Source organism: Atta cephalotes (assembly GCF_000143395.1).
Source record: "Atta cephalotes unplaced genomic scaffold scaffold00019, whole genome shotgun sequence".
Lineage (NCBI taxonomy): Eukaryota > Metazoa > Arthropoda > Insecta > Hymenoptera > Formicidae > Atta > Atta cephalotes.
Window position 1 is genome coordinate 2586799 of NW_012130083.1, and position 19552 is coordinate 2606350.

Genomic DNA, 19552 nt, shown 5'->3' on the forward strand with positions numbered 1-19552 from the left:
ATATATATATATATGTGTGTGTATAAAATTTTTCTCCATCTTCATATAAGCTAATATTGATTATATTTATTATATTTATTATATTTATTATATTTATTATTTTAGCAGATAAATATCTAACATTTTATTGATTATTTAAAAATTTTAAAGATCCATCTCTTATTTTGCGTGAGTCAATTGTTCCAGTAAAACAATTTATTACATTAAAGGTAATATTGATTATATTTATTATATTTATTATTTTAGCAGATAAATATCTAGCATTTTATGATTATTTAAAATTTTAAGATCCATCTCTTATTTTGCGTGAGTCAATTGTTCCAGTAAAACAATTTATTACATTAAATATACATTCTATTATACTTCCATAAACATAAAAAAATTTTACATTGTAAAAGAGCAAAAAATATTTTGTTTCAGCCAAAGATTTTGATGATAAATCGCACATGGTGCGGTACATGATTCTTTGACAGAAATTAATTCGCGAATTTCGTGTTACCATGTATAAATGTTGATTGATATTCGTGTAACACTATATATCTTCACATGCGCGTATACAATTTCGTGGATTAATGGATTACTAGCCGCACGACAAATTCGGTCACCACAGCTTTCATAACGCGGTCTCCGTACTAGATAAGATAATAAGTTCTCAACGTCCCAATTAGAAAATTATTTTCTAATGTTTAAAAAATAATTATTATTGGATGCATTTAATTTTTTCTTAAATGTCTACCATTTAAAAAAAATTATATTAGTTTTTTTAAAAATGATGTATTAACTGTACTAGTCAACACACATCAGTTTAAACGAAAATAATCTTATTTATTTATGAGTGTATTAATGAAACAAATAACCGTACTAAAACAAAAAACATGGCATATTTCATTAATATTGTCATTAAATTAACAAGATTATTTTCAATGAGACTACTGTATCAACTAATGCTGTTAATAAAATATTGTTTTTTCCGCGTATACAATGTATAAAATTAATAATCCTATCCCAAAGCTCCTAAAAAGTTTCAATATTAAAAAGTCAAACTATGTCAGATTCTTATCCAGGATTTTTCGATCCAAATACTATATCGCGGGCCATCGCTCTCATAAAAACGTCGACGGCGTTAAAATTCCATACGAATTTTGACAGACCTATAGTTTCTCCGATATCGCTATCGGTAGCCCTTCCCAGAGCTATATCAAGCCAGAAAAAAATATATGCGAGACACGATTCGAATAGCTGCGCAACGTGCGATCGCCCCTTCATTTTATACATTTGTAATGGATTGATTATTACAGCCGAGCTCTCGCCACGAATGGCGTTTTGCAATTTGTGTGTGTCATGAATTTAAGTAATAAATGTACAATATGGAAATATGCGAATGTTTCTCCAGCGATCACCACGTATGATCATATCCAAAATCGCGGCAAAAAAAGAATTTACGACCGCGCGCAGCGACGCGATAAATTCGTGCGTGCGTAGCATGATATCGCAGACTCCGTAGATTATCCGGCAGGAGAGATGAGCAGTCAAGTAAGCACAACGAACACATCAATTCCAGATAGGATAAACAATCTATCACTCTAATTGATACATGGAACATCTTTATAATATTATCGCTTGAAAAATGATTGTGAGGTAATAAAGAAAAATAGGTTTCAAAATTTTCAGAAATTTAGAAACAATCTAAACTTAATTATAGAAAGAAGAGAATGATGCACAAAAAGAAACGCAAGAATTTTAATGAAACATTTACAAACTTGGCTAGATCTAAATCTGAAAATAATTTTGTTGTGGACTATTAAAGTATATAATTATGTAGGATGCTGAATTTGAAGACCAGAATGTCAACTTTTTGTAGCACTGCTTATCAAGCTTTAGTTTCCTATATACCTAATTATTTTGATAGTCTAACAACATTATTTTCAGTTTTGTATCTATCTTTTAAATTTTTAGAGACAAAATTGTTCTTTCCTTGCGACTCTTAGTTAATATCAACTATCATTGCACGCAAGTTTCAAAACATTTTTAATGCTGCAAGAAATTGCTATTTTACAACAAATTTTAATTCCAGCGTTGATTATCACATTTTGTCTTTATATCGAGAATAATCTCAGACTTGTGTTTTGGAAATGCAGCGTATGCATAAATGCACGAACGTACGCGAGTGACGCGAAATATTTTTGCGGAATGCAAGAACAGGAGTTATTCTCTAATCTCTATGACTACGTTTTTCCGCATGAACTGAGCAGAATTGGAAGAGATAGAATGAGCGCATTAAATGCTTGATTCAAATGCTTTTAATATTTATTTTACATACAATAAAAGCTTTTCTATTTTCACGAAATATTTTGCGATTATAAAAATACTGTGTTATTTTTCAGGATCAAAGTTGTAAGAAAAAAAAAGTAAATAAAAAAGAAAGTGAAATATATGTAATAATTAAAATATATAAAAGTCATAAATTAAAAATCAATTCTTTAACTATACTTTTTTAAAATTTATATTTTTTTCATTATTTTATCAATTTTAATTTATAACAATAAAAATAATAACAAAATAAATAATAAAAACATATTTTTAAAAAATGGTTGTTATAAACACAACTTTTATATGTATATAGATTATTTAAATTATAAATATTAACATATTTGTAAAAACAGATACAATAACATTCTTAAATGAGTGATTTCCAACAAATGATTTATAAAAAACTTTTTCAATAGCAATACACTGAAATCTAAAAATATGAAAAAATTATTTTCCCTTTGGAATAAAACAAAAAATTGTGCCTCGAGAAATATGCAATTCAGGATATTGGATAATAGCTAATTTGAAGGTGTTCACTTAGAATTTAACACGAGTCCGCTTCGAGCTGTTGCACGATTGAAGTGCCTGTAACAGGACAGAAGAAGTTTCTCTTGATCCCGGCTCTTGTACATTACACCCGTAGCTCATCGTGATCAGAGGAGTAGCACGGTACGTGCTCTCGTCGCGAGAATATAGCGACGGAGAATTGTGGGGAATGTGCCAATCTCCGTGTCGATGTACCTTTCTCGCTGTTGCTTTTTTACTCGGCCATTCGGGTTCGGGTGCGTCGCACGATGCCGACTCCGTTCCAGCTGCAATTCCATTAACTAGATTGCGCATTGTCGTGCTCGCCCGTGAGGAAGATGGCATCGACGCGTGCCCCGTCGTCCGTGTCAGCGCTTATCTGCGCGGAGATTTTGGCGCTACGAGCGGATCAAGGAGAGACATAGCGCGAGAGCACGGTATGCGTTGAGAATGCAGGGATCAGAACTCGATAACTCGAAAAGGAGGAAACGTGGTCCAACATAGGTGCAACGTTACTGAACTGCTTGTAGCTATCGCTTCCAACTCGTGGATACAAAAATTGTCAATATCAAACCGTATCGACTGTTGTCGATATGGTTTGATGAAGAGCATGGAAATCATTCCAGCCACCTCACATCGCTGTAATAAAAATTTTTGCCAAAAGATAAAAAAACAAGAAAAAGATCATGTTCGATATTCCACAGTTCTATATATATATATATATATATATATATAGAGCAAAAAAATATATTGTTCGCAGTTGTAGTTTATCACATCATATATTATTTATATACACTATTCACAAATCGACAATTGTTTGTTCATAATTTGTTATTTATATAATTAAATTTTCGAGCAATAAGTTAAAAATTATTGCTCAAAATTAAGAAAATAATTTAATTTCTTTGCAAATTGTTGCGTCAGCAATTTTATAAAGGAAGACTACGAATTGATCTCCGCTAATAAAATCTGGGAGGATTATAGAATGAGCTCTCTCGAATATAATGATACCCCTTATTTAGGCACGATTGATTAATCGTTGCCAAGATATTAAAGGACAATATCCTTTAATAAAAATGGCTAAAATAACTTCAAACAAACATCTATAAAATCCTAAAAATAAGATCTTTTAGTTTTATCTTTTATTGTATATGCCAATAGAAATTCATTGATTTAGATAGACAAAAATACGTAGATACACAATTGGTGAGGCGTCAACATGCTGCTGCTACAACGCCCACCAAAAAGCGAAACGCAGAAATGACAAAAGAGTGATGCTAGGCCTCAATATACAAAACAAGCAAAAAAAAATAACAAATACTATACATCATACATTACAATAATAAATAACATTACATAAAAATAAAAATTCATATAAAATATGAAAATATTTCCACATATAACAGTATAATCACGAAAGGTTCGATTCTTTAACCATCACATAAATTAAAAAAAAAAATATATATATATATATATTAAAAGAATATAAATAAATTTTTTATATGATAGCAAATTTTATTGAATATCGATTTTGTTGATTTGCCCACCGTCTCCCGCGTTGACTCCTATAGTCGTTATTTCATTATTTATTATATTAAAAGAGATTTCAAAAACTATTCTTAATAAAATAACTTTTATATTCTCTATTTATATTCTGAAATTAACTTTCTTGAAATATTGGAGTATTGTTGAAATGTGGAGTGACTGTGTTATACAAAAATCCAGAAATTTCTACTTAGTATCCCGTTTTTTTTTTATATTACGTGCGCGATGCCATCGATCCCTCGGTTGTTTCTTTCTCTCCGACGAACACAGGCTAAATTATCCGGCGAGAACGCCAAATTTACGGGTGCTGTATAAGAACGCCATAATCCCATCAGCGTACACAGCGAATGGTGAAGCGGGATGGGTTCGTGCGCACACATTGTGGGTGCATATTGTGCTCGAAGAAAGACAATGCGGCCCATTGTCTCTCGCGACGCGTGCGGTCGACCCGACAAAAAGAGAATAGAGAAAAAACCCCACGGCCGAGTCGGGTTTACAACAAACCGGGTTGCTCCGGTTCATCCGGAGGTACTCTTTGCCCCAGCATCTTCCGTGACAAAAGCGAGCTAGACGAAACGTCGTTTCCATGAGATGACATAGACACAAAAATCTAACAATATAAAGTTCGAAGTACTTCTCTTATATGGTATAAAGAGAATATTTATATAAAGCGCATTACAAACGAAACTCGATTCTAGCCTATTATTCCTTTATTGTGAATTTCTGCAAAATTTGATAACAAGATATACTATAAAATAATTTAAATAATTTTGAAATCTGATACTAAAAAGAAATCAATAATATCAAAAGTTAATCGCGTTTAAATATCTAAGAGATTTAGATACCTAAGAGAAGGATTAATTTTTTAATAATAATTTGATATCTCTTATATAATTTTGATACCTTATTAATTATAAGTTGTTTGTCTACTTTTTGCTTTTGAATCTTTTAACTATATTTCTAACAGATTTTACAGATTTCTAACAGATTTTATTTATGATAATCTTTCATTGCAAATCTCTTGCTTATCTAATCTCCAAATTCTTTTTTTACCGATCGCGCCTAAATTTTATTATCCGATCCTCTATTATCGATTCAATCCTCTATTGTATTATCATTTTATCTATAATTATATTTTAGCCTAAGGCTAAAATATAAAATACATGTATTTAGTTTTTATCATATATTTACTATGAATTTTCAAATTATTATTATTATTTTTTTATCTCATTTTGTCTCGTCACGATATGCATAATCTCAGTAAATTAATAATGTACACTTTGCTACAGTTTGAGATTTATACAATTATCGATATTACATTTTTTAATCGTACCGTACATATTCTCGTATATTCAGACATGCAATGATAAATATTTAATAAACATTAAGACTAGAATGTTCTCGTTGTGAAGATGTCAATAAGAAATTTACATTGATTAATTTGCTTTTAGTTATTTCTGTGTTCGTGTTGCAGATATCGATATGATATATCTGCACATACGGAGTATCATAGGTGGTTTATTAGCTTGCGTAAGCCCTGGTTTCCTATCGCGCCTCAAGCGACGCTCCGGGCATCTCGTAAACGCTTCCTGTGCTTTTATATACGGCAGTTTCCGAGCCCGAGTTTCGAGGGTCGGCTTATTTGGGCATTGCTCTCTGCAAATAGAGAGGAGGCCCCAGATATCGGGCGTTCGCCTGAGCTGCTCAAATTTCATATCATCCGATATTACGTCCATTATGCAAAATCGTAATACGCGCGCCTTGCGTTTCTTTAACTCCTCTTTGCTTCTACATCGAATCACGACGTCAGAAAACGAGAAACGTGGACTTTTCTCCTTGCAATACACGTCGGAATAAGCGAGGGAAAAAGGAGCTCGAGAAAGTGCGGAATGTATTTTTGTAAATGCGCCGTTGCGCAAACTGAATTTGTTTATTTCTCATATCGAAAAAGAAATTACATTTATTTTTACAGCTGTCGGTTCGTTCAATCCCGTTCACTTACAAAGTGGCTTATATAATGCAGCATCGCGAATAAATATATAGGTTTTGACAACTTTCTTTCATCTTTGATTCTTTGATCAATTTGTGGCAGTTTCTTTCTTTAAAGCGAAAATTTTATCGTGCACCATCTCCTTTCTCAACTTTTTGATATTCAGCTTTGTTGAGTTTCTATATTTCTTCATCTCGAATTAAAATACTGCCAAAGTATACTCAAGATAAAACGAAAGATAAGATTTCTCTCTCGTAAAGGAATTAAGAATCAAAGTAACTCCGGTAATCGCCTGAAGCATTCGCAAGAACAGGCAATCGGGATGTTCCCTTCTCGGCCGTTCGCCATGAAAGTAACCGAACAGCTAGAAGCCGGGACACTCGATATAATCGAGAACTTCTCGGTAACTTAGGCCAAGACGCCGCGCTGGCGGGCGACGCGTCGGAAAATAGAGAGAGAGAAAAGTTTCTGCCGCCGGATATATTGGGCGAACCTGCCAAAAGCTAGAGCTTCGTTGTTTCCGTTGTTTCTCGCCACTCTGCTGCTGTTCCAGACGGTATGGCTGCACGTTATAAGTTGCTTACGTTCCCGCAAGAAAACGCGTGTACAGCACAACGCGGGTCCATTAAGACATGACTGGTCGCGCGAGAAATAAGTATACCAAGTCCGGTTGCGCGACGCACCAAGTGTCGAGATTTACTGCTCTTATACAGAAATTTTTAGTTTTTCGCATTTATCCAGTTTCTATCGTTATCTAAAATATCTCACCATTAAAAAATTAATGTTTTATATTTTCGTTGATTATAATTATAACGTTAAAATGTTACGGTTATTTTTTAATTTATTGTAATGTTGAAAATAATTCGATAGAGGTCGAAACGTTTGTTATCGATCTTTCCAATATTATTCGTTATTATATCGGTATAGTTGTTTTGTTTTTAATATTCATTAGTTTGATATTTTAATCGATTATAAGTAATACTTTACTTGATTCACAAATCTTTTATTTTTATCTTATTTTTATTAATTTTTTATTTATGTGTTACATAAACGTTAATAAGTTAGACCCCAATATGAATAAATCAAATAAGCAAAGAAGTGTGAAATACAATCGAGGCTAGATGTTAACTTAATAGTATTTCTGAAATTTTAAATATATCTTTCATTTATTTAAGTTGCGCGTTTATTTGAATTGCAAATTAAAATTGAAATAGTAATATCATAAATTAAATTAACCATAAATTTAATAATGACCCGAGCAAACATATCAGAATCGTACAGAATTTATTTTTGCGAAAAACATCCTTAGTCAGAGTGATATATATAAATGTATTTTATATATACATATTTATAATTGGAAATGAGAAAAGAACATAAAATGCATATAACAGAATTCTATCAAGTATAGTGATTTTATGATGTTAAAAAATTTTGAAATTATCTAATATTTAACAAAACCAATAAACGATGACTTAAAATCAAAGATAAAAATTGTTAAATATCAATCTGATCTTCCAAAAACTTTTATCGTCGCAAAGTAATCTTAATATAAAAAATTCTTATTTGAAATTTTTAGATATATCTTTTACACACGGGGCACAAATTAATTACAAATTTTAATTTATTCCTCGTAATTGTAGTGTAATATGTAGTATAATATGTAGAATTTAATATGTAAAATTTAAAGATAATCTCTTTTGATAATCTCTTTCGTTTTAAATAATGATTATAATAAAATATCTCGATCTCTCTGCGCTTAATGCGGATGATCAGGCAGGGAAGAGTTAGAGCGATTAAGCTAAGCTAGAACAGAACAATAATATTCCGCCCCAATAGGATCATGTGGTGGAAGAGGTCTAAAACAACGTCAGGCGCGTTGTTTTCGATAATCTCAGGCCGGCCCGGACCGTCAATCGATTCGACAGCTCTCATTCAATAAGATCGCAGCATTAGTTGCAGCTCCTAATCGGATAACAAACACCTTGATTGATTGTTTATACGGGACCCGAACCATTATTAGGATAATTGTTTACTCGTCCATGATTACGCGAATCAAATTATGCGAGTTATGCGAGCGTTTTGCTCAAGATGTGGACCTCGTTCAAGTGCATCGAGTCGCAATGGAAACATCATTGCGTTTCTCGATTATTATAGCGCAAGATATGCGATAATTCGGTATAATTACACCGTAATTAAAAATTGAGACGCAGACTGCGTCTTCAAATTTTCTAATTAATAAAATATGTCAACGTCATGATTAAACAAATGCGATTATGTCATAATAATTGAAGAACATTTATGATTCTTTCTTAGATTGACATTATCTAATAAAAATGATGGTAAACAAGTCTAGAATATTATCATTATTTTCATTCTTTTTTAATTATTTTTATTCCATTTTTACAATTTCCAATCCAAGCAAACTGCGCGCAGATTATTCGTCAGTCTTGAAATAGTCCTAAACTGTTAATGTCACAAGCTATTTAATATTGATTCCAATTTTTTATAATGTTTTAAATATGATAATTAAGTACATTAATTATAATTTTTAATTAATACAAACAATTAATATTTTTTTCGTCAGAGAATTTCGGAAAATGAGCATAGTATAAATTTTTTTGAACTGACATCATCGATAGAGTCTTCTCATCATCGACAGAGTCATCGATAGAGAAAGAAATAATAATTGGAAGTGTCGAGTGATTTAGATAATGTAGAATTCTTTCTCATCACATATTCTGTCACGGTGATCTATCTTGTGGCGCGGCGAGATGTACTTACCAGGTACCACTGTTCCTTGAAAAGCGGGTCCGTGAACAGATTTTGAAGTGGCACGCCTCTGTTTCTTTGGCGATGAAACAAGCCAGCTTGCCGCGGACGCGGACCAAAACCGCTGAAGAAGGGCTGATAATCGGCGAACGCGTAGGACGCGGCGTCAAAGTCGCGCTTCTTGCGCTTCTTCTCATGCTGCTGTTGAAACCAGTGCACCTGCAACCGAAAGCATACGCCGGATCTGCAACGAGATTTCTTGCGACATCGCTCTATGATCGACTTCGAGCTACGTCATCGCGCTATAAACTTGAATAACTTGGCGAACCGAGCTAAAAGCCATTAGCCGCCAGAATACGTTTTGTTATCTCTCACGTCATTACACTAAGTTCCACACGACATTACACGGTAATATAAGCCAGTATAACGGTCGCAAATTTTCCCAAGTGTCCGGAATATTTCATCAGTGTCATCAGTCAAGTTTTTTTGCTGGACGATTTATTTATTCACATGTTAATAATATCATAAGCAAGTTATATCAAAAGAAAGGCACTTCAATGTCTTTGGATAAAGTTATTAATCACATGTGATTTTAAATTATTATACATGATAAAATTTATATGAAATTTAATTAAATTTAATAATTTCTATAATATATGTATTATAATATCGAGAAATATTAAATGGATTAAGAGAGAAAGCATTTATTTCTATACATCAACTAATATACATCAACTAATTAATCATTATCTTTATATATTTATTTTTACAAAATTATTAAAATCTAGATTTATGACGTTTTTATGAAATGTTTGATTATTACAATTTGATTATTACATTTGATATTACTTGAAAGAATTATTTTATCGATAATTAGAAAACAGAAAAAATTTAATTAAGAGAGGGAGAGAAGGAGAGAAAGCTAGAGAAATAAAATTATCTTTTTACTCTTATTTTTAAAAAATAAACAACTCGTAGCATCATTGTTGTCTATTGTGTAATTTGCCAGACGGCTATATATACGACTGTATATCGCGACACTGCGACGTAGAAAATTCACCAGGGCAGATTGACTCAATCGAGAGTCATAAATCGAACAATCACCGAAAAACGCCTCGGGGAACGAGCTTTAATTTTAGCGCGCGCTGCGTTCCTCCCATTTCATTCATATCCTCGTGTTGGACCCAGACACGCAATGCGATTCGATGCCCAGTCGACAAATTCACGATCCTCACGCAATTTTGGCGAGGTTCCAAATACGCCAGGATTAACCGAGTTAGTTTCACGGTCGTATTGAAGGCGCACGCCAATGCAGAAATTTCCGAATTTTCAAACTAACACAATGAGTGTAAGATAGGAAATTTGGTACATGTGCTGCTCCATATCGATTATTGAACATGCTAAAAGTCTCTTAAAATCAAACGATTATGGCAGTCGTGAAGTCGAATAGTAGCAGATGTTGCCGTATTCTCTTATGAATTATAAACAGTTGTAGATAGAAGTCAAAATTTCACACATACAAATAATAAAGGAAATGTCACTAAATATAGTCGCTAATTAAGTAGAGCTTGTAATTGTTTAAGTTAATTTTAATTATCAATATTTATGAATTTTTATTAAAATAAACAATATAACTTTCATGTAAGTATCAATATAAATACATATTAACATAAATATTCGATCAAATAAATTATTAAATACTCCATTTAATCATCGATTCATCAGACGTGAAATATTGAATGTTCCTTTAGAAAAAAAATTAAATAAAATTTAAATGCCGACATTAATCACTATTCTGCCAACAAACCATCTAATAAAAGTTATGCGGAATTTTAATTTTCAAATTCAATAATAGTCCATAATAATCCCAATGAAGAAAGTTGTAAAATTCAGACTAAAATTATGTGAAGAATTTCTTTATGTATACATATTTTCCTCAATTTCTCGGAAAAACAATTTCTCAAGTAGTACGATGCTTTTTCAAACATGATAAAAAAAATTAGTGAAAGAAATAAGGCGTTAATAATTCTTTTTATTTGCAGTAAGTTTGCATCGATATGAGCATGACACTTTTTCATCAAAATATAAAAATGAGCAATAAAATGAAACATTGATCGTCTATTTTTTAGCGAACAATTAAGTGGTCAACTAAGCGTGCTGCACAATTAATAAGCAGCCAGTCACGATCGTCAGGAAAACGAGAGAGATTTTCCGGTCACGTATCCGTAACTTTGCCAGTCATAAATCCCGGCGATCTCTGAGCGCGTTCGAAAAAAAATGTATCTCGCGCGGAAGTTACCCCCGCACATTCATCCCGTGCAAATGGCATTTTCCTCACGATAATGTGTTCCCCGCGAATACTAGCTCATAATTATGCTATATCGCGATCCCTCGCGTGCAAAGAACTGTATTTCTGTTCCTTTCTCTCTTTCTCTCTTCGATACGATATTTTCCCGACCACTTCGTCTACCCTTCCACTTCGTAATTTTCACCCCGCTAGAAGGAGCTTATCGAGACGAGGACAATGGCGGAAAACGCGGCGACGACAATATTGTCTCTCGAAACAGTGAGATATTTTGCTACGTCCTCGTGAGAGAAGGGACGACGAGGCTTCACCGAGAGTGCACTTAAAGCGACCACCAGGTATTTCCCGCGCGAGTACTAAAGTGATATTATAGTGAAAAATTCGAAAAAAATTTACAGGTATAAGGATGGAATTTCATAAACTATTTATGGCTACGACAGATTTATGATTTATTACCGTTGAATAATAATGCATGTAAATTATGCCGTCTTTTTCACAAAAAAATAACATCTGCGGAAAAATATATATGTTATAATCCTGAATTAAATGTTAAAAACGTTTTACATGGAAAAAAATCTAAAAAAATTAGACCAGATACCGACATGAAAATAATTATATTGGATTATTAAAATAATTATGTAGAGACAAGTGTTTAAACGTGATAATTCTGCAAAAAAAATTTTGATATTTAAGCAGTCAGTTCGAGCGTACAATATAATATTAAAAAATAATCTAATATAATTATTTTCAAATTTGGATCTAGCTGAATTTTTAAGTACTTCAACAAATCGTTCTTTACGTATGCCATAAAAAAATATTTCTTGCTTTACAGTTGCAAAATAATTTCTATCCTTGACTGATTTTTTTCATAGTTAAAACTCAACGTTTTTTATCACAACGCTAAAATTTAGACTAGAACCAAACAAAAACACGTTTCTGGTCAATCAAAAAAAAGAAGACACATTTTGCGATCCTTTGTGAGGTATACCGTTACCGTTGAATATTCTGTCACTGCGTGACAGAATATTTAACTATAAAAAAACTGCATACAAACGGGAGAATGATTTTTTGAAAACGCAAGGATACATATTGAGAAAAAAATGTAACATTTTTATGATGGGACTTTATTATTTACGTAACATACATTGCACAGCTTGTTTTCAAAACATCTCAGTACTGAACTCATATCCTTTCTGGCCTTTTTGATCCTATTGACATTTTCCAGACTTTGTAAATATCTTTCTTTCTCTTTCAGTTTTGTTGCAAAAATAAAAAAGTATTTTTTCGATAAGATAAAATGGCGCGATTACAACAACACTTTATAAAGTTAAAATTATTAAAGAAAAATATTTTTAATTAATTTGGTTGTTAAAAAATTATTAAAAATCGATGATAGTAAATCTTATTTTTAGAAAATTATTTTTGTCTTAATTCACAATTTTATTCTGGGGCTTCTTTCGGCCAAACATTCACCAGCCAGAACACGTATTTCTTGCGATCGTTAACGTGCTTTAAACGGACTTGGCCAATTAAGCTGTTTGTCGAAATGCACGCCGCTTTTACGCTGACCGATCGTGAAGAGTTTTACCAAGTGATTTAATAGCGCTTATAGCAATGAATTTTCTGTCCGAACAATCGTTACAATCGATTCATTAACATGTCGATTATCCAATAAATTTATAAAAACGTTTGTATATATGAAAGAAATATACACTGCTTATGATTATAATTATCTTATTCTAATTATATTTATTTCTGTCTCTTATGACTGCACACTCCGTTATTTCGCTCTTTGCACGCAAATTTAATTTTAAATATAATTTTTTTTTTTTAGTAAAAGCAAAATCTTTAATACCGTGACTAAAGCTAATTAAATTTTTCTTTCACAGACCTGGAATAAATCTACTATGGCTCTAAAACATTACGTCTTACTCTTTGAGTATGAATCAAATCTCGTTCCCGTGTGCATCTCGTAATTAATGTCTCTTAATTAGCGCAGAAACAAGAACACGTCAACTTACCCGCGGTTCATCCCTAAGCGCCTTGTGATGTGGTTCGCTCGCAGTGAGGGATCTCTTGTGTAATCGCTTGTGAGAGAAGAGGTAATAATTCTTCAGGGCACCGATCTGAAACCGAGAAATAAAGTACTTTTATTGTCATAATTTGAGTGTGGCTCGAGAGGACCAGCACCGCGTCCTCGTGCAGACGTAAACATGAAGAGAGTGCTCGCAAGTCTCCTTCTTGCGACTTTTCGATGGCATTTCGATGGTCTTGCAACTCGATATCGTTTCGACTCACAAGTTTGGCAGTAACTCTCGAAGTGTCGTTCCTGAATTATATGGCGGAACTTGCTAAATCTCGTCTACATTCATCGCGGTGTTTTCTGCAGACGATAAATGTTCCCCCCAACACTTTCGCTTATGATAGATAATGTAATCATCGTGAATAAGCATGAAAGAAATCTAATTTGTCCGAAATTTTTTATCAATCAGCATAATAATGAAGAACTAAAAAAGAACTGATACAAATTCTAAAATAAATAATTGAAAAACTATCTTCATAATTTTCAGATAATATTTATTAGTACAATTATTTGTGATTTTGACATATCATGTTTCATTAACATTAATAATATTAAGGATATTGAATAAAAATTCTTTCATTATATTAATAACGATAAAATTATCGTTATTAACGAGAGAACGGTATCAATAACTGATTTTTCAAGTATTGTTTGTCGACATCAGTATCAAAGGCTTCTGTTTTTGAATTCAGCGAGCAGAGATTACCGAATCGAAAATTATCATTAATGAACGACACGCACGACGGCGCTTGCAACATTGCCTCTCATTTTAGAAGTTTAACGCGATCCATTAGAGATAATTGGCAGCTTATTGAACGCCAGACGGTTATAATTATATCTATACGTATAGTGCGACATTACGTGTCGTTATAGAGTAGCGACGTTTCAGTTTGGTTGATAGAAGTGTTTGTCGATAATTCTAAGCGCAGTCATGCTCTAATAATGTATCGTATACCAAAAATAATTAATAAGTTACTCCAATCATTCGTCTGTTATTTAAAGAATTAATTATATATCTGATAATTAATTAATTATTAAATACTTATTCAATTAATAAAATGAAAAATAGGAAATGTTAAGGACTGTGTATGTAATACTGAACATACCATTGTTGCTTCATTCATTCGATAAATAATAAATAATAAAAATTCTAATGGTAAAAACTAAAGAAATTATTTTTTTCTATTTATGTAGAAAACTTTTTACAGCATACATATATTTCTATTTATATATACATATTCGTATATATTCTCTTATATGAATATACCTTTTAAAATAATTAACTAGCTTTAAAAAAGATAACTGAATTTGCAATTTAAAAATTAAATTTAAATAAATTTGAATTAAATTAACAAACTAGACCTGATATACGATATTATACTTTTCTTATTCTGCGTTATTACAGAGTACATTTTTAATACTAAATAAACTGTATGATGTAATGTTTTGTGCAAACAACAGCATGTGTCTATGATTCACAAGCACAGTTTCCGCATTACTCTGATATGATCCGACACTTCCAGAGGAAGTCGTAAGAACCCATGCTTTTGAAACGGCGCAACTTTCGCCAGCGAAGTTTCCGGAACTTAGTCGGAACGGGAATCAACCAAAACTGCATCGTACCGCGAAGTAGAATCACTTCCCGAAGCTGTTTTTGCACCACCGATGCTTTACACGTGTCGCCTACTTGAAATTCTTCTACGACGCCTGCCTTCCGGAGCCGCGATTCGAAAATTGAAGAGGATTCGCGAAGAACTCGGACGCGATTTGCAAAAAAAGAAGAGAGAGCGCGCTTTATTTTATCATCGAGCTTTACCCGAAATTTTGCGGTGATCTCGAGACAACTACTCTTCGACATGCTCCGGACTTCTTGAGGATCTAAGTAGCCCAAGAGTGGCAAAGTGCATCACTTGCTCCTCTCAATCTCGAGTTATCTTTCGTGTGAAAGAGGATTACTTGCCCTAGTTCTTTCACTTTAGCCATTTTTTACCTCTTCAGAAACATAGCGATGTATATCATGTGTATTTATTTGAAAAACTGTGAACTTGCTCTTACTTCATAATAAGGCAATACTTCAGAATCTTAAAAATTATTACTACTTTTTTTTATTTAATATTTTCTTCGTAATGTTAACACTTTATCAAATTTTATATATCAGTCAACAAATGTAAATTAAGTTGTTAAGTTTTTATTCAAATTAAGAAGGTTAAAATGTTGTTTATTATTAACTTTTTTTAGATGTACTTTACGGGAATCAACTCATTTTTAATCGTTTATAACTTGTAGATTTCGAACCATAAATTTTAAACATTTTTATGCGCCAAGAAACTGACCAAAAAATTTTGTTCGCGTGAATGCTGGATATACACTATGTAGTCAACAAAGATTGAGGCGCGGAAGGAGATGCGATGAGACTATCGCTATTTCTCGAAGATATTTCGCGGACGTGATGGAGCATGCCTCGCCAGTTTCACTAGCGGGTATTATATAACTCTCGGCTGGCGACGATGCCGGAAGGCCCATTCGCATATTTCCGTATTCCGCCAACAATTTTACGTCTAACTTGTGCGCGGCACGCTCGTTGGCTTTATGACGCAAATTTCACAAGGGCGGGTCAAGGACTAGCTTGAGGGCTTCTTCCTTCCGAAGTGCGGCCGAACGGCGTCCGTTGAAATTCTCGCTCAACCATGCGGAATTTTGATAATATTCCCAATTATTTCGCGGTCATGGAAACAAGATGCCAATAATATTTAATCTTAAATTTGACCATGTATTATGTTTATATCCTACAAAATATATCTCCGTTTATATACTTGCAAAATTCTGTTTGGTCAATAAATCCATTAACTGTTTATTTCACGATTATACAAATCGTAATTTGTATAATCGTAAAATAAACAGTTAATAAATTTATTGACAATAATTTATGATATAGAAATATAAATTCGGCTAATTAAGAAATTTATATAATAATATTTTTTTATTATTTTTAACAAAAATTCATTATAAAATCTCTATGATTGTGAATGAAAAAAATTACTTAAAATTACAATTATTAGAGATAAGAGTAAATTTTTGAAAAACCCACAATTAAAATTTTTCCACTAAATTAATTTTTACAAATATTATTTATGTAATTTTACATACTTTATTACAATACACATATAATATTTTCCCTTAGTAATTCTAAAATATACGTTCTTATAAATTTTCGAAACGTTGAATTTCCGGATAAATGGACTTCCTCCTATAGATATTACTGGCGATCGACTTTCTTCATGAAGATGATGACGTAAACGCGAGGTCACGTCGTCGCTACTAAAAATGACGAAGCGCCCAACTTTGACGCGATCTCTCGCTCCACCATCGTAGAGACTTGGAGACTTTACAGAGGAGAATTTTCCCGTGCGTTTGTTACCAGTCGCGTGAGTGATAGTCCCTCTCCGACCTGCTTCTCTGACTCTATGTCATCCGCTCCATTAACGCCTTACTTCCAGTTTCCAGCTGGAAGGCGGTGCAATAAAGTCAGGAAGATGGTGGCGAATTGAACTGATTCGTTTCCGGCGCGATTAGCATAGAAACTATCGTGTGAATCTTCAGATCATTGCCATTTTTGTAGTATTCTATTGTCAAACAAATCCGCCCAACTTGAAATAATTTAGTCTGAACGACTGCAGGCGACAACAGTTAAAAATCACATACGAGATTAGCGTGAATAAAAAAAATAATCAAATAAAATCAATGCTTAATCTTCGATTTTCGAAAATCGAGATTTTCATGACATAGCTCTCGATAGTGAAATTAAATGGAATCAGAGTAAATTGGGTTTTCGTTGAAAAGCAAAGTTTCAATGGCGATGACCAACGCCAATTTCTTTCGAGTCGTAGAATCGTGTACCACTCGCAGCATTAGCCAAATCCTCGATTCGCCTCGACCTTGGCGATCTTCCTAAAATCCCTTAAATCCATCCGGTAGCTTTTCTGGAAGCGATAGTGCCGTCGCATTCTCGCTCACGTTCTCGAACGCGCCGCCGGTAATCCCGATGGGAGATACTCGTCGCGGCAGCTGCGCGCGGGTAGGAGTAAAAAGACGAGAAAACGGATGAGAACGGGTGGTGATGGTGGTACAGGAAGCGGAGGTGGGAACCGAGACATAGAGTATAGCACAATACAGCGCAATTTATTAATACTCTGGGACTCGTAGCGCCCTTAGGACCAAACGGTGAAATAGATATGCCAGCCGAGGTGGGCGAGCGAGCGAGTGAGCGAGCTGTTACAAGCCTGAACGGAAATGTCAGGACAAAATGTCCTGTACGGAACATATGGCGCAATCTGCGAGAAAATAGCGGTATAATCAAGACGCGCGGAAAGACGTCAATTGTATCGTAAAACAAAACAGTCTTTCATTTAATTTGACGTGACTTCGCCTGAATGGAATTCTAATTTAAAAGTTAGTTAATCGCGAAGACACTTGGGAAGAGGGATGTGGAGGACATGATAGCTGTCGAGAAAAGCTGATTTAATCCAGTAAGATCGATTGTGAATTATATTTATAAAGTGAAAATTACATTTATAAATTTAATCAGTTTTTATGGATCCTAATGAAATTACGAATTTAAGACTGCTTCATTTTTTGTCATCTTACATAGTCAGGAAGAAAAATTGACATTAAGTACGCCAAAGGGACGTCTGTCATTAAAGATTAATACGATAGAAACGGGATATCCTAGCAGAATCTCTTTTACTCTATACACACTTTCATATATTCTCGTATATTTTTGAAAGCTGATCCACGCCGTTTTCAGCGTGACTAACTTTTATAAGGATCTCGCGAACGTATACGGGGCGGAGAAAGCTGACGGTGGACGATAACTGCAGTGAACTTAATTGTAACATCAAGATGATTTCTTTCAGGGAGCTGAACGCGCTTTGATGGCGTACTTAAATCCACTTTATTTATCGAGCCCGAGGCGCGGGATTCAGTACGTCACAGAGCGGAGTCATAAGATCTAAAGAAGAGATAGAGCGAGCGATTCATCATCCCGTGTCTGCAACAAGCTCGCGTTAAGGCGCGTGCACACACTGCAAACTAAATCAAATATTGCTCTAGCGTGCGCTAAATCGTACAAGTGAGATCTAAATTAATCTACAAGCGAGATTTCACTTTCAGCTAATTCTCATTTTAATCATTTCCATACCTACTCTCATGATTAGAAATGTTAGATAAAATGTGAGAACTTAATATTCAGTAAAAATATTATTAAACAATTTGATTTTAAAATAATTTATTTTTAAAATTATTATATAATGTCGAATAGATAAATGCATTCTTTAAATTAATATTCTTTAAATAAATGCCTTTTAAATTAATTAGTCTCTCTGTGCCATTAAAATTACGTGTCTCTAAATGGTCACCTTTAACCCAAATATACCGAATTCTTTTCATCAACTGTTACCGAATTCTCTTTGCGATCGTTTGATCAATGGTTAGCCAAATAGTAGGTCGTTTGGTCAGTGTTTGAAAGGAGAGAAACGAGGAAAAGGTAATTCCGAAATACATCTAGGTTAAAGAACGATCAAACCGTGTGTTCTGTGCAATGTGTGTATTTCTGTGCAATCGGGAGCACGTCTGCACAAACTTATCCTTCGCTTGCGAACCGCGCGGTTTGCACAGTTTGTACGCGCCTTTAGATCGTTCGTGCGCGCGCGCGCGCGCGCGCGTACTTCCGCCACACTTCCGATTCGTTTCGTGGTAGTAAACTGCAGGCACGGACGTGTATTGCAACGAGGGTGTAGAACGCACGGTGGCCGAGGTACAAGCGTTCTGAACAGCGCTAGATAAGCGAGCAGAGAGCTGGCAGGGTACTTTGAGAGGGCCACTAAATCAAACCGCTGAAGAATGTCTCATGGTGACCCTGCGGGTTATCGCTATAGCTATACCCTATACGCGACATACGCGGATGTTCCCAGCGGGTGCATACTGCATAGTCTTGTAAGTTGTCATCGCGCACGGCCAAGTTAAGATT

The 19552-nt window shown here is 33.8% G+C and overlaps 1 protein-coding gene across 1 annotated transcript in view; it reads right to left on the reverse strand.

Annotated features, from left to right (window-relative positions):
* LOC105619180 (furin-like protease 2) overlaps window positions 1–15385 on the reverse strand; it is a 25154-nt gene extending 9769 nt beyond the window's left edge. The window contains exons 1-3 of the mRNA XM_012200706.1: window positions 15344–15385; window positions 13466–13591; window positions 9152–9358 (exon numbers count right to left, since the gene is read on the reverse strand). Coding sequence (XP_012056096.1) covers window positions 9152–9358; window positions 13466–13591; window positions 15344–15385 — 375 coding nt within the window. The remainder of the gene's footprint in view (window positions 1–9151; window positions 9359–13465; window positions 13592–15343) is intronic.
* Window positions 15386–19552: the final 4167 nt, after the last annotated feature.